This window comes from Larus michahellis, chromosome 8, assembly GCF_964199755.1.
Source record: "Larus michahellis chromosome 8, bLarMic1.1, whole genome shotgun sequence".
Lineage (NCBI taxonomy): Eukaryota > Metazoa > Chordata > Aves > Charadriiformes > Laridae > Larus > Larus michahellis.
The window spans coordinates 4,686,171-4,704,937 of NC_133903.1; the positions used below are offsets into that span (position 1 = coordinate 4,686,171).

The window sequence follows — 18,767 nt, forward strand, 5'->3', positions numbered from 1 at the left end:
CGAGGGCGACGTGACTTAGCACCACACAACTGTACACCATCACTGCATCCAGCCAGACAACAACACGGTACACTAAAGTAACAAAAATTTTAAGCTATGCAAAGGAGTTTTAAGCAAAAGTCTTGGAAATGCAATGTGGCCTGGCTATGAAATGCGTGTTGAGGGTTTCGAGCTCTCCAGCACCAGAGGGACAGCGCTGCTCCGTACATGCATTATTTCCATGGCAACGGCAGCTTTCGCCTCCCCATCTCTTGCTGGCTGAAAGCCCTGCAGTGCTTTGTGCTGAGACTGCAAAGAGGGGAGACCATCTCCCCCACCCGCCGCACGGCGCCGGGGAGAGCAGCGAGCAGCCCGGGAACAAAAAGCCTTGTCTTCACCAACAATAGGAGGTCCTGGGAGGAGGGAGGCAGAGCAGAAAGGATGGACTTCCTTTGCTGGTGGGAAACACGACTTCCCCCAACGTGCAAAAGTGCACACTCACTTCCCAGTGCTGCACAAGCCAACAAGCAACATGCGCCTTCCCAAGTTTTACCGAAATTGCCAGCTTTGCTTTGCTGGGTCAGGGGCACAGGGAGGAGAAACGGGCATCACTAAAAATGAGGAATTCCAGCGCCACTTCTACGCAGGGATCCTTGTACAGAAGATGATGGAGGTTGACTGAGCAGGCTGGAAAACCCTCCTGTCACCGGGAAGCCTGGCTCCATGCGCGCTCAGCAACCTGTTATAGAGCAAAACCTCAAAAACAGGTCTGAGAAAAAGCCACCTCTCCCCCAGCACCAGTTCAGGCTGCACACACACAGAACGCAGCCGCTGGGTGGTTTGGGCAACGTTTCTCCTTGGCTAATTAAACTTCTCCTCCACCCTGCAGTTTGTGATATTAAGATTCAAGCCCTGGCCACCTAACTAGAAGCCAAACTTGACGCCACACAGCTGGAGCCACAGCGGCCCTGGCAGATGGCGCGGGCTCATCTGCATGCTCTCCATGCAGCCCTTCAGCCACAGAAGGCTCTGCCCGTTGCTGAGGTTACAATTAGCCACATTTTTGTCCCTGCAAGGTGCAAACGAGTGGAACTACAGGTGAGATGCATAAGCAGTGACCTGGGTATGCCTAGAGCTCTTCTTATTATTGAGCCCAACATACATACAGCCAAAATGAAGGCTTCCAGCTGGTTCCCATTGCTCACTTTACAATACCTCCATAGCCAGCCCAAATATGAATCAACCTCTCTGCAAGTTTTAAAGGAAAGCCTGAGAGTATCAACGTGAAGTCTCAAAGCAAGACAAAGGATCCAGGTGATGGAGCACAGAAACACAACAGGACCACCATCTGGTCCTCCTCTCCCCACCCTTGAAGAGCCTTGAGGTTTCAGGAAAGCCACATTTTGACCTTTCCCTTTCCACACTTCCCTTTGCTTTAGGTTCAGCCGTGCAAGCGCCGTCCTTCCAACCAGAGAGGGACTGCGTCCAGGATCAGTCATCACCACGGCTGAGGCTGCCAGAGGCACTGCTAGCAAAGCCAATGCATCCTCTCCAACCTCTGTAGAGTTCCCCAGATTAGCCCTTTCCTCCCTAAGGGCAACAGTTTCCTGCAAGCAAGAGCATTAACTGAAATTCTTCACTCTGGAGAGAGACAAGATAGCGGCAATATGAAGAACCACTGCAGCTGATGCTGTGAGACCACACCACATCCTGCTATCCGAATTCCTCACCCTCGACTTCAAATCCTGAAGTTGTTCAAGACTTCTAAGAAGAGCACAAAGCTACTCAGCAGATTTTCAGCTAATGAATCAACACAAGCTGTCCAGGAAACCAGAAATCCAGCCCCCTGGAATGCTGCAACGCCGGGGGGGACGACGACAGACACAGGCAGTAGGCTAGGAAGGAAATGAAACAGCAAGCCAGAAGGAACGGAACATTTCAGCACTGACCCCTCGTACCACAGTTACTGTGCCGTATTACACATTTAAGGGGAAAAAAGTGGCTTCAATTCATTTTGCACAGTGAAGCGTTCATGTTCTTCAAGCCTGAATTTTGTTCTATGGTGCTGACATATGTACATTTTGAAAACAACTCGTTTTTGCAAAAAAAAAAAAAAAGTTTTATTTAAACGTGAATCAACATTGCCACCTAGCGACTCGCAACCCTCCCTGCTCGTGACACTTGGATCATCCATCAGAATCACATTTCTTTCCCAAATGCTAGAGGTGGATGTTAGCAAAACATACATGGAGATTAGCGATCTAAAAATGGAACTGTGCATCTTTCATAAGCAGCTTTCCCCTGCCAGTAAGTTCAATTTTCACTACAGAATGCGAAGTTCACTGCTGGCAACTTCGATTTTTTCCAAACAACAAGAATTTTGCTTCCTATTACTTTCTCAATACAGGGAAATAGTGGTATCGCATCAATACGAGAATCCAACGCTATGGCAGCTACGAGCATAAGGTTAATGCACTGGAGAGGAATTTCAGTGATTAGCAGAAATCTCTGCCGGGGGACAGGCAGTTCCCTGAATATTGCACGAGAATTCATTGTTGTGGCTAACGTTACGCAAGACGCCTTGTAGCTTCAGTGGGAAACACTGACACCGCACTGGCCTTGGCTCACTGGCACCAGCTGCAAGCGGGGTTCTGCATACATTCGGGAGACTGGGAAACACATTTCTAAGCTTCTATTTTTCCCCAGAACAGATGGTGCAGAAGCAGCAGCAGCGAGTTTTCCCCACTCCATCCCTCCATTGGGCCAGACGATTCTCCCGTTATGGCTATTAGCAAACTTTGAGAGAAGCACAAAGATCTTCTGCCCTTTGAATGGACACATTTTAGTGAGCTCTTCAAACAAGTTTTTTTGTCACTTCCAACCGAATCTATATTTAGGCGACAGCATAAAAAAAAAAGGCAGATACTAATTCTCTTAAGGATAGTTTGTAAGGTTGTTTCAGCTCATTTTCCAGAGGTTTCATTAGATAAAGGATTACAATTTGGTTCTATGCCTTTTGAATACCCAGCTCCCTGCTCACCTAAAACATTTCTGTACATGCAAGACAGCAACCTAAGGCATCTAAGGCTTTTTTAGCCAACATCTTCCAAGAAAAGAAGGGAATACTGTTGTCTTTATCAATAGTGCCCTGAAATCTGTCTGTCCACACAATTTTATAGAATACCAGCAGGATCCAGCAAACACTTTGACTGCTGCCCCATGTAGCCACATTAGATATTCATTCACCTGCCACCAGGAAGGGTGAGTTGTCCTCCCAGCTCTCCTGCCCAACACTCCAGAAGAGACCAAATGGCAAGTATCCCCCAATTACCTTTCTGCAGCGGGGATTAGGGCAGCTGAACCGCTTCACGTCGTTGTCCAGTAGAGCTGGGAAGTTACAGAACGGACACCTGCAGCCCAAAATAAGATGCCATTAATGCAGAGTGCAAAACATACCTTTGCTGAAAACAGATTTAGTCAAATAGCTATGTAGTAGTTAATAAGGCTGCCAACCAAACGTCTGCCGCCAGGATGTGCTGACTGCTGCTTTTTTGCTCATATTTCTTCGATCACTTCCCTGTTTGCAATCAAAATATTATATGCTCAGCACTACTTTTGACCATGTAATTTAGAGGATCAGCACAGAGCTGGCAAGCAAGTCTTGGGGGAGACAAGTCTATTGAATTTTAATCTGCTCCTAGTCAAAGGCAGACCAACCTGAATAAAAACAGACCCAGGATGGCAGAAGCCTGAATTTATAATACAGCTCTTTGAATGCTACCTATCTCATAGTCAGCATGCATTTAGGGTTTCAGGGAACAGTTTTCTACAACAATAAGTGTAGTCTGCACCCTCTGCTGGACACTTACCTGACAAGCTCATCGGCACAGGCAGCAGCCACCTCCTCCTCAGCTTTCCGCTCATAGTATTTACAGAGGATGTTCTCTGGAAGCACTTTCTCCAGCTCGCTGGTGGGGAACGAACACGTGCAACTGCCTTCCATGCAGCTGAGCTCTGACTAGGGTTGGAAGGAGAGAGCTCAGCTTCAGTACAATACTAGCAAAAATCAAGACTCAGTACCCAGAAAAATTCCAATTCTGGTTTAGTGCAGAGCCTTGCTTAGAGAGAACAGAGCTTAAGTCAGCAGATGCCTGCAAGAGAATAGGTTTGCTATGGAAAGAAAAAGACTAGTTAATCAAACTGATCAGGCCTCAAACACTGGACACGATGATGCTGTTGATAGCTGGGATCACACTTCACTCACTGCAAGTCCACTGCCACCACCTAACGGCCCGTTATTATTGTATGGTCTCTGCTGAGAGCTATCACTCTGCTCAAGAACAGCACGTTGCATTCTTGTCAACAGCAATATAAAATACAGTTTGTATGTCTACATGAACCATAGATCCCAGACTACAAAAGCATCCCACAGTTTAATGATCATATCTCAAGGCAAAGGAGTACGCACACCTCAGAGCAGGTTAATGACTAAACTGGAGACTAAGACGGTTAGTAGCATCATAGAGGAAGCAACCCACAAATTAAGTTGGGATCACAGTGATATTATGAAGGACAAACACTCTTAGCTAAGAGGAGAGTGGCCAAGTCAGAGCAAAGAGTGTGTTCTCTGTACAGACACCATTGGTTTGTTAAGTAGAAAATAAAAGCCAGACGAGCATAAGTTATTGTTGTTACTATGAACGCTGTGGAAAGTTTTCCTAATAATCTTGAGTTGCTAAGCACCAAGCACGGAAGATGGACGTTAGCAAAACTGAAATCTTATTCAGCAAAGACCCCATTGTGAAGTTGTTGGCTTCACCTGAGGGTGAGACCGACTTGTTGGATTTGGATTTCAGGACACAATTCCATTCAAATATTTCCTGGGAAATGCAGTTACATCTGATTTAAGCAACAACACTATGCAAGCAGCACTGTGATCTCTCAATAGCAGCTTACCCATTTTCCCCTCGGGAAATTTCTCAGTCGGGAAAATTCCCCAGTTAGGAAATTCTTACCTTCCCAGAGCCAAAGACTGCCTCCTCAGCGTATTTAATTAGGCACTCCTTGCAGAACAAGTGACCGTCTGCACACTGAGTTAGCTCTTCAAACGCAAACTCCCCGTAACAGCAGCAGCACTCTATCATCTGACCATCCTGCAGCCATAAACAGGGGTGTTAGCATTATCATCATCATCATCAAAACATCAATAGCTATAGCAACAGACAGACACAACGGCAAGCCATAAACAATGCCAGCATGAATTCTGAAAACGAGCAACAGATAGACACCGTTCCATTAGATACCCTATTTGCTGGTCAAAACTCACTAAGCACAACCAGCAACTCACTTTTAAGTAACTTAATATCTACATGTCCCGCTTGACAGGTTCCAAAAGGCTAGGGAACATACGGTGTTTTAATAATTCTTAGCTCACAGGCAGAGAAGCATCTTGGGTTTGGGAAGCTGCACTCGCAGGGAAGCGGCAAAGAGTACATCCCATTCATATGGGAAAACCAGGCTCCAGATTTGTTGCCCTCTAAAGGAACATTTAGCCATCTGCCTGGAGAGACCTTGTCTCGGCCTCTTCACTGCAGGGGTGGAGAAGCTCGCCACTGTTGAAGGGTAAGTATGCCCATTTCTTCAAAGGTCCCACATCATCTCCAAAGTTTAAAGAGAGACAGGCATTGAGAACGAAAAGGTAATCCACAGCTGCTGAACTGATCTCTAACTTTTCTCTTTCTGTTTAAAGGGCAAGACCTGATTTTCAGGTTTTTAAAGAATCCTTTCTGCAAATGAGGAAGGCCTTTCTGCTGGCAGAGCTCCCACAATAGCAAATCTGTTTTAAACAGCCATAATGGTGGTAGCAAGAGCAAACTTGGTACTATTCTATTGCAATGTTTGTTCTGGCCGGTAAAGATATAAGCAGCAGTTGCCTGAATTACTACAGATCATTACGTGCATCAATACTGGCTTGCTGGACTCAGCTCTCGTCTACCTTTTCTAAAAGGCAGCCAACACAGGCTATGCAGGTTGTGCCAGCTCAGCAAAAGCAGCACAGCGCAAATGCAGCTTCAGAAAAGCTCCGTTCCAGAAGCCAAAAGAGCCTGTGAAGTAGTTAAGTACAAAACAGTGTCTACGCGTAAGCTGAACTCAAGGAACCACATTATAGATACTGACCTTCTGATACTGCTCCTCATTCATCTGCAGAGCAAGAAGAAAATCTGCATGCTGCAAGAGAGACACAGGCATCTGTATTTACACAACAGATAAAGCAATTTTCCAGCCTCTATGCTTTTTTACATTATCTCAAGACTTACAAACCACCCTAGAAGGCACACTGTCTGCTTGCAGCATCACTCAGCCCATCCTTCCAATCCATTAAGCTATTCATGATTCAGCTAAAACAGATGGGAGAAGCAAAGGCAGCAAGAACAAAGAACCGATTTTATATTACGGGGGGCTGCTGGTTCAGGTTTCCATGGGCAGAGATGATCTCACCCAATGGGCCCCTCCAGAGAAAGCCCCAAGGATCATTAGCTTTGTGTTTAAAAGGAGACACTATCCATCTGCCTACGACACAAGGATCTTTAAGAAGCTACTTTAGAAAGGACTGTAGGTGCAGAGCTGTGAATTCAGTCTTTCCTCAGACTACAAGGGGAAAACAACACACCAGCGGGTGTTGCACGGTTACGCTTTGAAACACATGGTCCCCAGCACAGGACAAGATGTTCTGGAGACACAGGACTGCCAACTCGTGGAAGGCAGAGAGAGTGGACAGACTGCCTTGGGCCAGGTCATTATTAGCCACCAACACTGAGCTGCAATTACAAGCCCTAAAGGAGCAGAGAAGGCTACTAACAATTAGAGGAAAGAATTCATTAGCAGACTTTTTAACTACTTTGGAGCAAAAAAAGGTCCAGAACGGTGTTGTATCATAGACTATACATCGCCATTAGCAGATATATGAAAGGTTTTCAGCAGCCAAAAGTAGTGGCTATATATGTAAGTAAATACAAAACTCTGTGCTTTGTTTTTTCCAAGTTACTTGGGAAGGGTCATACGTGTTAACAGGCAGTAAAGGGGCAAAGGTAGTCAGCTATTCAACATTTAGTTCAGTCTCTGCATTTCTTTAAGAGGCAGATTTCCATGTTTAGGCTCAAGTTCTCTACAATAGTTGAAGTCATTTGCACCGTAAGATCAAAGCAGCTCCTACCACTCACCTCTGCCATCTCTTTAACTTTCTGCTCGTAGAATTCCTGCTCCAGTAGCACCGGTGGGAGAAGAGAACGCTTGTCATAGGTCCTCCAGTGCCGTCTCTTATTCTCCAGGAAGAACATGCGCTTCTCAATTTTCACATCCCCTAAAGCAGAGTTAAAGACACCATGAAAAGGGATGGAGCAGCCAGAACAAAGCTTAAATCCTTCTTCCTGCACACACCACCATAACGTCAGCATCTCAAACAGCACTGTACCAAGCAGAGGTACTAATGAACATCTCCAAAATAGACAGCAGACAGTGACAGAAATGGCTGTTTTGGGACCCCATCCCTTTCCAAGAACAGCGCTTTCTGCTGCGAGCCAGTTCTGCGTACAATAACAATGCAGAGAGCACAATACATACAGCTTGGTATTTACCTTGCTCAAATTTGAAGTCTATATATGAATACTGATTCATTTCTTTCCTCCTTTTTCGTTTCCCACTGGTTTCATGAGACAGCTCCTGCCATTTTTTGATAGCATCTGAAAAGGCCTAGAAAACAACATACAGACTTAAATCCGGTCTGTTCCTGGCAGAAAGCAGAAGCGCATACTTCAAATCAAAGCACAGGACAAGCATGTGCATAAGACTGATCCAGAGCTGGAAAGCCAAACACCCCATAATGGAGGTCCTCTTCCCTTTGCTCACCTTGCTGCTTTATGTACTCATAAAGCAATCGTTCCATAGAAACAAAAATAGTTGAACACACTTCACACCACCTCAGCTATTCACGCTAATACAGCTGGCATCCACTCTGATGCAACAGAGCTGGTTTGGCTTTTTGTTGTTGGGTTTTCATTTAAAAAAAAAAAATGTAAAAAGAAGCTAAAATACTCAGGGCTCTATCAAGCAAGTGAAGAGACGAGAAGTTTTTGTTTTAGTTAAGTCCTGGAATAGTAGAGAAAGAAGCTCAAGCAAGAGGAGTGTATCAAAGGAGTAGATCCAAATCAAAAACTTGAAGCCGCATTTACATTCAGTTTGTTGATACCCGGAACAAGTGTATTTGCAGCTCCGTTACAGTGAAACTCTTCTACAAGCAATACAGGGCTCATTCCGCAAGTCATAATAAGAAGAAACAGGACAGTGAGACTTGGGCTATTTTCAATTACATGCAGTCAGTTAACTAATAGCAGCAGTTAAATGTTTTAAGATTTAGCTCAATGTCTAGGCTTTACTGGCAATTATACTGCACTCCAGCGGCGATGTACAGGAACACTTCGCAGTTTAATGCATCACCTACCATCAACCAGCTAGAGCTTCCCCAGTTCTCCTATTAGAGAAAAGTAAAAACTTCCTGCAGCATTCTGTCCGGCCAATAAATTTTGCAAGTCTACTAAATGCATTAACACTTCTTAAAAGGAAAGGAAGATTATAAAAAAAAAACCAAACCAAACCATAACCACACACTAGCAGATGGTATAGTAAGGCAAAAGACATCGCACTGCTCTCCACAGGCACAGGAGATAACCGTAAGAAAGAAAACAGACTTGAACTGGAGAACCTTTCGTGTGATTGCATAGTGTCCCTTGAGTTCATGTAGCGCCCACTTAATGTCTTGGCTGCTCAGCATTTTGAAGTCTGCCATGAGGAGGTCAGCTGCCTGAATAAAGCACCGCTGATCGAGTGGGGCAAGTTTGGAAAAGTCGAAGTAGTCCACTTTAGGCACCTGAGGAGAAAATGCGAAATATATAATAAAAAGGTTGCTATGAAGAACGCACAAGAACACCCCAAACCACTCTTTCAGTGATCAGGACCTTCTGCAAGACCACCCAAAGTTCGGGTTACACAGCTCCCAGTTCTGAGCACGTATCTAACCACCAGCTCAGAGCTCAGCGCGGGTGTGAAGCCCGCTGGTGCATGCACTGGTGTGGGTGACCTGCCCCACACTGCAGCTCTGCTCCTAGCAGGACCCACGCCGCATCGTTCAAGGCCATTGCGCGTGGCTGCACGAGACAGCTAGAGCATACGTTTAGGTTACTAAAAGGGGTGAACAACTTCATTGGCTTGAGGTTGAGAGATGCTTCCAAGAGTAGAAGGAGGTATTCAACATTTCTCTCTCTCAGGTCACACACAGCAATTTCAACATATTTAAAGCGGCTAAGAATTTTTGTCAAATGGACTTAAAAAAAACCAAAAAAAAAAAAATCAAGAAGCTGTAGGGAGGTTGGCAGTTAGGAGGCTGAAAGGCAATGCCTAAAGGCCTCACAAGAGCAACCTGAGGGCTAAGTCTACTTCACGTAACAGAACGACCAAGGAATTCTTGTATTAGTCATCAAAATGAACACTTCAGATGTTCAGGCAGGCAAGGCAGAAGGTCTCACTGAAGGCAAAAGAGCAGACGTGGTGCAGCTACACAACAGGAAAACAGGAAGTCACCTTCCAAGCAACTAACTATTGCTATTTAACACCATCTTAAAGGCACCCGGATGCCTGGGTATGGCTCAACCAGGCACTCTAAAAACACACACTAATAGAACCAGACACCCCAAGATCCGCTCAGGTTGAACAGACTGGGTGGGAGGGATGCTGTAGATGAGGATACTCTCACTTGCCTTTGTCTCGTCTTGGCTGGCAAGCAGGCTGCTGCTGGGATTTAAAACCACTCTGCCTTTCTTCTTTGGGTAATCTGGATTTTCCAGAAGAAAGTTACAAAGTCTGAAAAGATAAATATAGTTATTTCAGGGTTTGGGAGCTCAGGTTCATTCCTCACTTGTCCAGTTTTTAGTATCCTGTAATTACGAGGCTGGGCAGGCAAGTACCAGCCTGCCCTGTAAGAACCAAGAGAGGTCTTGAACTAGAGCAAACAGAAAGTAAGTGTCTGAGAATTAAGTCAAGAATGATCGGCTGCGTGACTGCAGATGGAAACGCAAATAGATCTGTCTTTCAACAATTACATTTACATAAGAGAAGCTTGTACGCGGGAGCTACTAACCAACCTACATCTCTCCATGCCAGAGGTGAGCAACCAGCCTTACTTCCCCACTCACACCCACGGGTAAAAGCCCTTTGAGCACACGTCAAATGCTGCACAACTAAGAGTCAAGATGCACTAACTTTCCACTTCTCTGTGATGAACATTATGAAGGCCATCAAAGAAAGAACAGTCAGAGCATTAACTGAAACTTGCCTGACATCTACTGCAGCTACTACAAACGCATCTATGGAAAAAGAAGCATACAACCCCCTACAAAACCTGTGAAAGGTTTCTCTCTTCCTTGATGGAAGATTACAGACTCAAATTTGAATTAAAGCCTCCAGTCTCAAGCTACTTTCCCATTAGAACAGAAACAGAAATGTGTTTAAGCTGTGTTTACATTCAATATGTACTCTGAATACAGGTTTCATTGTAACAAAGCTTGAACTCACACTAGCATTGTTCAACTCACAATAGAAACTGGTCTAGTGAGAACAGCATTCAGAAAATAATCACTAAAAATTGCTTAAAAAATGCACCCTAGCCCGCAAATGCAGCATACCTGAGGTCCTATCACAAACAACTATAACTTCGTCAGGTAAATTTAGTTTAACTGAGTATTTCAGCTTCGAAAAGACTCTAGCACACAGTTTCAGCATACCCCATCGCCAGAGATACACAGATACTTCAGAAGCCCCTTTGGAGGGGAAGTTTGCTGTGGGCTGCCTGTCAGAATCAAACTTTCACAGCTTATTCTGAACCATCGCTGACCAGCTGGGCCAAGGAAACATAAGCTGTTCCTCAGTTTCCCCAGCTGTATAATACCATCCTTCTGAAAAGAGCTAGGACAAGCAATTAACGTTTGTAAAATTTTTTGAATGAGAAGGTGCTAGGTTGCAGCAAAGCCATAATTGCAGCTAATTTACATTCCTGATGTCAGAAATCAGTCCCTAATTAAGAAATCTGAACTGGCTTGAAGCATTAGCCCACTATCAAGGCACGATTACTTTAGCCCTGCTTTCACATTCAAAGCAGAGGCATTTCTTTTTGTTTAATCAGGTATTGACATTTTGGGCCAGAAGCTTTTGACTGAGTGTGAATGCTTCTGCACACAAAAGCTGAATAGATGATACCCTGCTAAGAGGGGCTTCCACATCTTATCTTTCGCATCAGCTGAAAGTTTTAAGACCATCATTTCAGAAAACAACAAAATATCTTGGCACTAAGCATTTAATAGCTTCCAGCCCCTTCCCCCTCCAAATCCCTTTTTAAGAGATAACTGTTTTAATCCAACTAAACAGAAACTTCAAGGAGCTCGAATCACTGCAGCTCTAACGCAAGGGTTTCAGCTGTGGCACAGTCAGAATACATTTGAACTATTCTCCGTGTTGCCATTCCAATGCTCAGGATTTTCAGAGATGTTAACCTTCAATGTCTGACAATTAGTTAAGTGGGTCCCAGCGCGCAATGCACGCACTGTTCATTAATATCTGCACCACAGGACACAGAGCCAGTTAAAAGCCTCATCCCTGCCCAAACCCAGCCACCCCTATTTATTATATTTCAAGCCTGATTCAGCTTGACGTACCATGGAGATCAAAGAGACCCTGCCAGCGAGGCTGACCAGTGCTTTGACCCATTTGTTCTCATACAAAAGACGCAGTGACAACTCAAAAGATAGTTTGGTTAAAGGAATAAAAATATGGAGAAGAAATCTTTATCATCCAGTAAGTGGGTAACGCACCGCTGAGCAGACACTGTAGACGGCCTACAGGGAAGCCTGTAAGCACCTTTTCATCTCACTGGGTCTGTGGTACACAAAAGGAGAGAAGAGATTTCGGGAGCAAAAAGGGAAGGAACACATTAAGACTCATAGAAGCCAATAGTGGGATTTAATTCTATCAGGCTTTGCTAAATTCCTGCAGGACACAATAACGAGTTTTTTCACACAATCTGTGAGAGGGTCCCGCAGCCAGATGCCTAATTTCAATGCCCGATCACCCCATGGAATGGCCCTACTGGTCTTCTACACGCCTAACGCAACTATCCAAGCCGGGGTGCACCAAGTACACAGTGCGGGCACCTGAAAGCCTCTCTCATGCTGACCACACCACTGCTGCAGGGAAAGCACTTCGGAAAGACAAGAAAGAAGTTGCAGTCTGATGAATTTCTAACTAAGAAGCGCTACTTTAGAGACATGACTTCACAACACAGGCAAAAGCAGCAGAATAGGAAATCTATGCCCAATGGATGGGATCATCCTTAGTTCCTTGCCAGTTAACTTATTTATGGTCCAGTAACTAATTCTAAGCTTCAGGCACTTGAATGCTGCTTAATTGGTGCCCTAGTTAACTGGAAAGGGCATTGGATTCATACAAGATAGAGTGAATACTCTGGCAATCAACACCTATTCTTCATTCTTATATCACATAATAACTAGTTTCAATGTGTTTGAGATAGCGGTGACAGCTGCAGAGAAAGGGGCCACCTACCATCAGACACAAGTCACAAGTGATTTACTTCAAACCGCTCTCCCCTCTGCTTTGCTGGTGCCAACACACACAATTCTTCGCTCTTCAGCTGTGCCAGCTTTACCCAAAAGGGCAGGGAGATGATGCAATTACCAGTAGGGTTAATGACTATTTTTAAACTTCTGATTCTAACATGACACCCAGAGATATCAAACAGGATGAACACTAAGGTATTCTTGAGCTCCTAACGCAATTGGGAAAGCAAAGAGTCCTCATGCTGATTTTCCACTCCTTTTACTTCCCTTCTTGGCTCACATTTCTGCTCAGTTTGACCAAAATCAGTCCATCAACAGATATCTGGAATCAATCCTACCAGGCCTTGAGTCTGTTTGCTCTATTCTATCTGCAAAAAGTGATGTGAGAGAACTCAAACAGCACCACTGCTACTTGATTAAGTGAAGGGGATAAAAGCCAACATCATGACATTAAATAAGGGACTCCAAAACAGTGTCAGCTTTACCTGGAAAAAGCCAAACGCCAGTGAAACGATGAGACAGGAAACTATTTTCTCCAACTCAAAACTCACCAACCCACCTTCGTACTATGTTTTATAGAAGTCATCTCAATACCTTAATCCTGACGGTCACCCTTTTTAAGAACCCTAGTAATAGTTAATAGGAAATTATATGTGATATCTTTAAATAAGCAAATGATCTTAAAAGAGGAAAAGCTACATCACAATGTCAGAATTAGAGAGGATTTAAGAAAAGCTCTACTAGAAGGGAAAAAAAACCTCTCTGCTCTTTGGCACTATCAATGCAGTGGTGACTCTCAGCCTGGATATGCTCTAGAACAGCATCATTAGCAGGTAAGGACATGGAAGTGTGACTGCAGCCAGACTGCTGTACGATACACCCTGGCTCTTAGCCCTGTACTTACACATTTAAGTCATAGCAGTTCTTGATGCTGATTAGCTCTTCAATATATTCCTTCTTCGCATCTGGGAATCTTGCTTCCTACAGTAGGAAAAGCTAAAGGTTACGTAGGTATTAGAGGAGCTGTGTAGCACAACCTAGCAACAGCACCAAAGACAGGGATTTATAGGTAATTATCCAGCACACTCCTGAGACGCGGGCCAAAATGGATTTCAAGAGAGGATTTGTACCCATCCAGCCTGGATACTGCAAGCTGCTGGCTTTCCTTTGCTCCACAGGATGATTGCTAACAGCTCTTTCTCACAAGAAGAGCATGGGTAGTGATATGAATGGCCATGAGCAGCTGCCTAACACGTGATTCAGGCTGGCTGGAAAAAGGAAAGGCAGGTAGGTATGATCTGCAACAGAAGCAAAACTAATATTTACCTTCAGACAGAAGATTAAGGAGTTCCAGATTGTGTGCTGAAATACAGCATTCCAAAGCAAAAGGAAAAAATCCAACAATGCGCATACCCACCCAAACCACCCAGACGCACCAGCAATGAGATCAGAAGAGACAACAAACCTTTACTGGCATCTCTGTGAAAGCTCTCCCAGCATTAGCCACGTAGCAAAGAGCACCCTTTGCCGCTCTCTTGTTGGGTTTCTGTACAGGTATTGCAATCGATTGCACCATGCGATATTTTGCTTTGCAAGACTGAACTGGTCAGGGTTGTCAAGCAACCCTGAATGCAAGAGTCTCTACCTGCCCATCTCAAAGCATGTCGCTGATCAACAAGGTCTTACTTGGAAAGAAGTGAATTTTTTTGGACTGCTACTTAAAGAATATTTTCCTCAACCCCAGTTTTCCCACAGAGCCTCAGATCTGGGGTGTGAAGGGAAGATCTGGAGGGGATGGGGGTGGTAGTGTAAGGTACAGATGCAGGAAAATGCACTTGTTTGCAGAGAAGTATTCCATAAAGCATCAAGAGAGACCCTTCCTCCCTAGCAATAAAGGGGAGGAGTGTGCACTGGAGGGGAAAACATTAGACACGTGAAGCATGACCACATTTTTTTTGTTTTGGTTGTTGGTTTTCACAGAGTCAGAAAGGAGTATGCGGAGTTAACACACGTGAGTCTTCATGCTGCTTACTCAGTAATCCCTCAGTGCTACTGTTTGGAAATCCACACTGCAAGGGCAACCATTACCCCTGACCACTTCGGTGGCCTTAACGTGGCCATGGACCAAACTGCTTTAGGAGAGTCAGCCGAAAGCAGCCGTGGCTCTCAGCCACGTGTTCCTAAGCCTTCTCTACCTCACCCTCTATCCCTTTGCCAGTGTTTAGTGGCTCAGTTTTGGCTGGTTTAGTTCTACATCCATTCCTAAACCAGCTCCACAGAGTTGGGTTAGGAATCAGCCAGACAAAAACAAACTAGCAGAACTGAGAGGGCAGTAGCCTTTAAGGGAACAGACCTGTGTTATTTCACCTCGCTGTGCCCTTGGGACCTGCAATCAGTTCTGCTAAGCCTTTCTCTAGCCAAGAGCTCATCCCAAAGCAAATAGTTCCCTCAAGATCTGCATCCTCTCACCACTTCAACCATAGCACTGGGGTCAGTCTTTCAAACCAAAGTTTTCCAAGACAGTTCACTGCACGCTCCTCTCCCGGTGCATAGCTGAGTCTCAGCCAAAATGATGGGGATTTGCAGCTGAAGTCAATAGGGCTGTGCTTTGAGCATGTGAAACACTACACACCTTGAAAAACCTGCCTGAAAATAAGATGCACGCTGAAGTCAAACAAGCCCTGGGAATACTTACTGTCTCTCTGATGAGCAGCGCAGTCAGGTCTTGGTCCTGCCCAGCAGCTCCTTGTTCTGGCACATTACTTGAGCGGAGTTCATGAGAGCCCTGCGCAGGGAACGCTGGACCTGGCTGTTCATTGTCTATTGCTGCCTGTTGACTCGTTTCTTCTGGTGGATGCGCCGGCTGGGGTGAAGCGGGACCTGGAATCCCATCCTGCTGTGGTTCAGGTCGTGGGAAGGCTGGCCCAGGAGCCTCCTCTCCATATGCCCTCAAAGATCCTGGGTCTGCTTCAGGCTGCCCTTGCTGAGGAGCACAACCATTTATTAGAGCATGTGGCTCACCTTCCAAGGGCTGGAAGAACGGGTGATCCATCTGTCTGTCCTCATGGGTCTCCTGGTCTGTGGTAGTTGCAGCAGCTGTTCCTCTGAGGTTCTGCTCTGGCTCCAAGTCGTCTCCTTGCCATCCCTGGGCTTCCACCTTTTCTTCCTGTTGTGGTGGAAAGCCTGCATTCTCCAGACTAATAATTTCTCTGTTAACAACAGGCTGTGGACTCGTCTTTATTGCTGGAAGCAAACTCGGGCCAGGCTCCTGGTTACTTGTAAGTTCAAACCTGGGGCCATTGAGCTCAGATGGTCCAGGCAAGGCAAAGTTCACATTCTCATCCCTGCTTGGTCCAGCACTGCTCTCCACCATGTGATTATACCGCTCTCCCTGGCAGAGCAGAGTTGAGTTGTCATCTTGCAGATATATGCTCCTCAAAGGCCCAACAGCACTTTTAGATCCAACTTCTCCCACCGTGTTTGCACCCTGCCATTGAGCAGCAGGTCTGATGACATTGGGACGCAGAGGCTGGTGATGCTTTGGGGTCTAAAAAGAAGACAGACAAGAGTAAGTCGGAGTTCTTGTCTGCATGTCAGAATCCTTGTCCCAGATCATCTTTCGCATCTAATCAAATTTCTGATGGAAAACAGATGAAAAGTCTGTTTAGCAAGGTGCTTAATAAGGCATGAAACTACAACCCACATATCTTTGTTCCACCAAACTCCATCCTCAGTCTGTCCCCCGGCGCTAAGAGAACATTTGGCAGAACCGGGGACGCCCAGGACTTTCAGACCAGAATAATTGCCTGAGCTCACCTCAGTTCCCGCTTCCCTCCCAGTAAAATAGTATGGAAAGGAGGAACGAACTAACGGCATATTTGCATTCTCAAATGCAAGCTCAAAAGCTCAAAAATGTTAATCTCTGGCCTTGTTCTTGCCCCTGGCAGGTTAGGACTGCTATACGCTGACAGAGTTTGAAAATTCTCTGCAACTGTTTTCAACTAAGAAACAGAAGGGTCAGCTTCGCAACCCATTTTCTTAATGCCTCTGGTCACTCTAACGGAAAAGTGGAATATATTCTTAATAAAGCTTAGGTATGGAATTGGACACTTAAAAATAATCAGGGTAAGCTAAAGCCTCTGGCCCTCCTCTGTGCCAGTGGAAAGAGACTTATCAGGCGGGCTGGATTCGTAAAAGCGCAAAAAACGCGAGTGCCTGCAACAGCCCAACAAGAATCCAAACAGCACAGAGGAATATAAGGCATACAAAGCACGTTTTGAAAACCCGCCTTCTAAGGAACATCAAGACCTCTTACGAAGCACTCCACCTTTCTGGATTTAGATAGATAACTTTATGGAAGCTACAACCTTCCTTAAGTAGAACTTTAAATACAATGCAGTTTAACAGCCTAGCTCTCCTCTCCTGGGCCAAAAATATGATTAAACACTTAAAAGTTTTAAAGATTAAACACTTAAAAGCAAAAAGCTGTCATTTCAACATTCATTTTGGACATCCTAAGTAAATTACCATAACTGGACAGGACTCTCAAAGGAACGCATCAGATATTTGCGTAAGAGTTGGCTATAAGGGCCATGAATAAAGCAGGGCAAGTACAAGAATGCAAAGCTACCTCTGCCAAGATGACAACATCATCGTCATCTTCCTCGTGCTGCTGCTCTGCTGGCGTTTCCAACAACAAAGGTAATTCTTCATCCGAGGAATCTGATATCGTGATAAGACCTTCGTCCCCGCGGCTTATCCGGTCTGCAGTAAAGTAAGTAAATTTAGCTATTTGCTAAAGGTAAATAACTGAAATTACAGGGCACAAGCACCGAAACATCTGAAAAATCAATCTTCACATTTGCAGTGCAACAACAGGGAAGAAGCGCTCAAAGGTCACTGGTTCCTCTGCCAGTTACTGTTACAGCCACTCCTACCTCCTGTGGCCCCCTGAGCAAAACACCTGCACGAGCTACAGCTCCAGAGGCCACAAAGGCACATGCATGAAACAGTCACCCATTGACACTGACGCGGAGATGCTTCTATCCCAAACTTCAACATGAGTCAAGCTGCTGCAAAAATTATTCTGAACAAGACACATAGAGAGTACTTCCTAATTTTTGCAGAGAAGTCCTGAACATTCATTATCTCAGGGACAATACATCTTCTTTTATTAATGTGCAGTGCATTCTAGAGGAGAGATAAGGTTCTCTGTGCAATTCTTTTCTGAAAGAGCGTGACTTTGCAGGAGCACCGTATGCAGGCCTGGGATAGGGCCCTGACTGTGGGTGCAGAAGAAATCCTGCTGTTTAATGACAACCTCGTCCCTCAAGGCTCACCAAGAGTGGAATACAGATGCTGCTGAGCTGGAACTCAGGACATTCCAGTCAGAAAGGGAGGGTTTCTGTACTGCAGACAGCATACTACCATGCTTTCCCTACGATTTGAGGCAACATTTTGGCTTATGCTTTAGCATGAGTATTCACAATATTCATTTATCACCTTTCAGGCATATACAGAAAGCATCACTTTAAATTCCACTCTTGAAGGAACGGGTGCCAACGCACACAGCCCTGTGAGCACAGGAATGCAAAGCCAGCCGCTCTCCTGTGAGGTCCTCAAAAGGGTGGAACACCACAAGCCCCTCAGATCTGCTGAAATAACTCGACATGCTGTTCCCAAGAAGTTAGCGATCTGCCTTAAGGCAGTACAACATGAGAAAGACAAGAGCCAAATATTTTGCATGTCAGCATAAAACGAGAGAACTTTCTGTAGGTGGCTGTGAAATCAGTGTAACAGAGCAGCGTATGACACGGCAAACGGACCACTAGCAGGTTCCCATTAACAGCACTCTTGCAAGTTCAGTATCTATAGATCCTGCTGCTTGTAAGCAGAGTTTTACAAAGAGAGTTTTGGAAATGTGCGCAAATTGGTGCTCACCTTTTCCTCTGTGACCACGGAAGCTGTTCAAGTCAGTTACTTCTTCATTTCCACCTCTCTCTGCCATTTTAAACAGCTGCACCCGAAAGCGTCAGTGCCCAGGCATGGCAGTCAGGCTCACAGGAGGAACTACAAGACAAAATAAAACCAGGAGAGAGTAAGGCAAACTCA

General features: G+C 45.1%; 1 protein-coding gene across 2 annotated transcripts in view; it reads right to left on the reverse strand.

Moving 5' to 3' along the window:
* Nucleotides 1-18,767, reverse strand: part of RNF216 (ring finger protein 216) — an 82,559-nt gene that overhangs the window by 47,915 nt on the left and 15,877 nt on the right. For both annotated transcript variants that reach the window (XM_074598067.1, XM_074598069.1), the window contains exons 2-13: nucleotides 18,597-18,725; nucleotides 17,287-17,420; nucleotides 15,352-16,203; nucleotides 13,561-13,637; nucleotides 9,789-9,891; nucleotides 8,738-8,902; nucleotides 7,614-7,728; nucleotides 7,200-7,339; nucleotides 6,157-6,207; nucleotides 4,995-5,132; nucleotides 3,849-3,997; nucleotides 3,311-3,389 (exon numbers count right to left, since the gene is read on the reverse strand). In XM_074598067.1, the coding sequence (XP_074454168.1) occupies nucleotides 3,311-3,389; nucleotides 3,849-3,997; nucleotides 4,995-5,132; nucleotides 6,157-6,207; nucleotides 7,200-7,339; nucleotides 7,614-7,728; nucleotides 8,738-8,902; nucleotides 9,789-9,891; nucleotides 13,561-13,637; nucleotides 15,352-16,203; nucleotides 17,287-17,420; nucleotides 18,597-18,663 (2,070 nt within the window). In that variant the 5' untranslated portion in view covers nucleotides 18,664-18,725. The remainder of the gene's footprint in view (nucleotides 1-3,310; nucleotides 3,390-3,848; nucleotides 3,998-4,994; nucleotides 5,133-6,156; nucleotides 6,208-7,199; nucleotides 7,340-7,613; nucleotides 7,729-8,737; nucleotides 8,903-9,788; nucleotides 9,892-13,560; nucleotides 13,638-15,351; nucleotides 16,204-17,286; nucleotides 17,421-18,596; nucleotides 18,726-18,767) is intronic.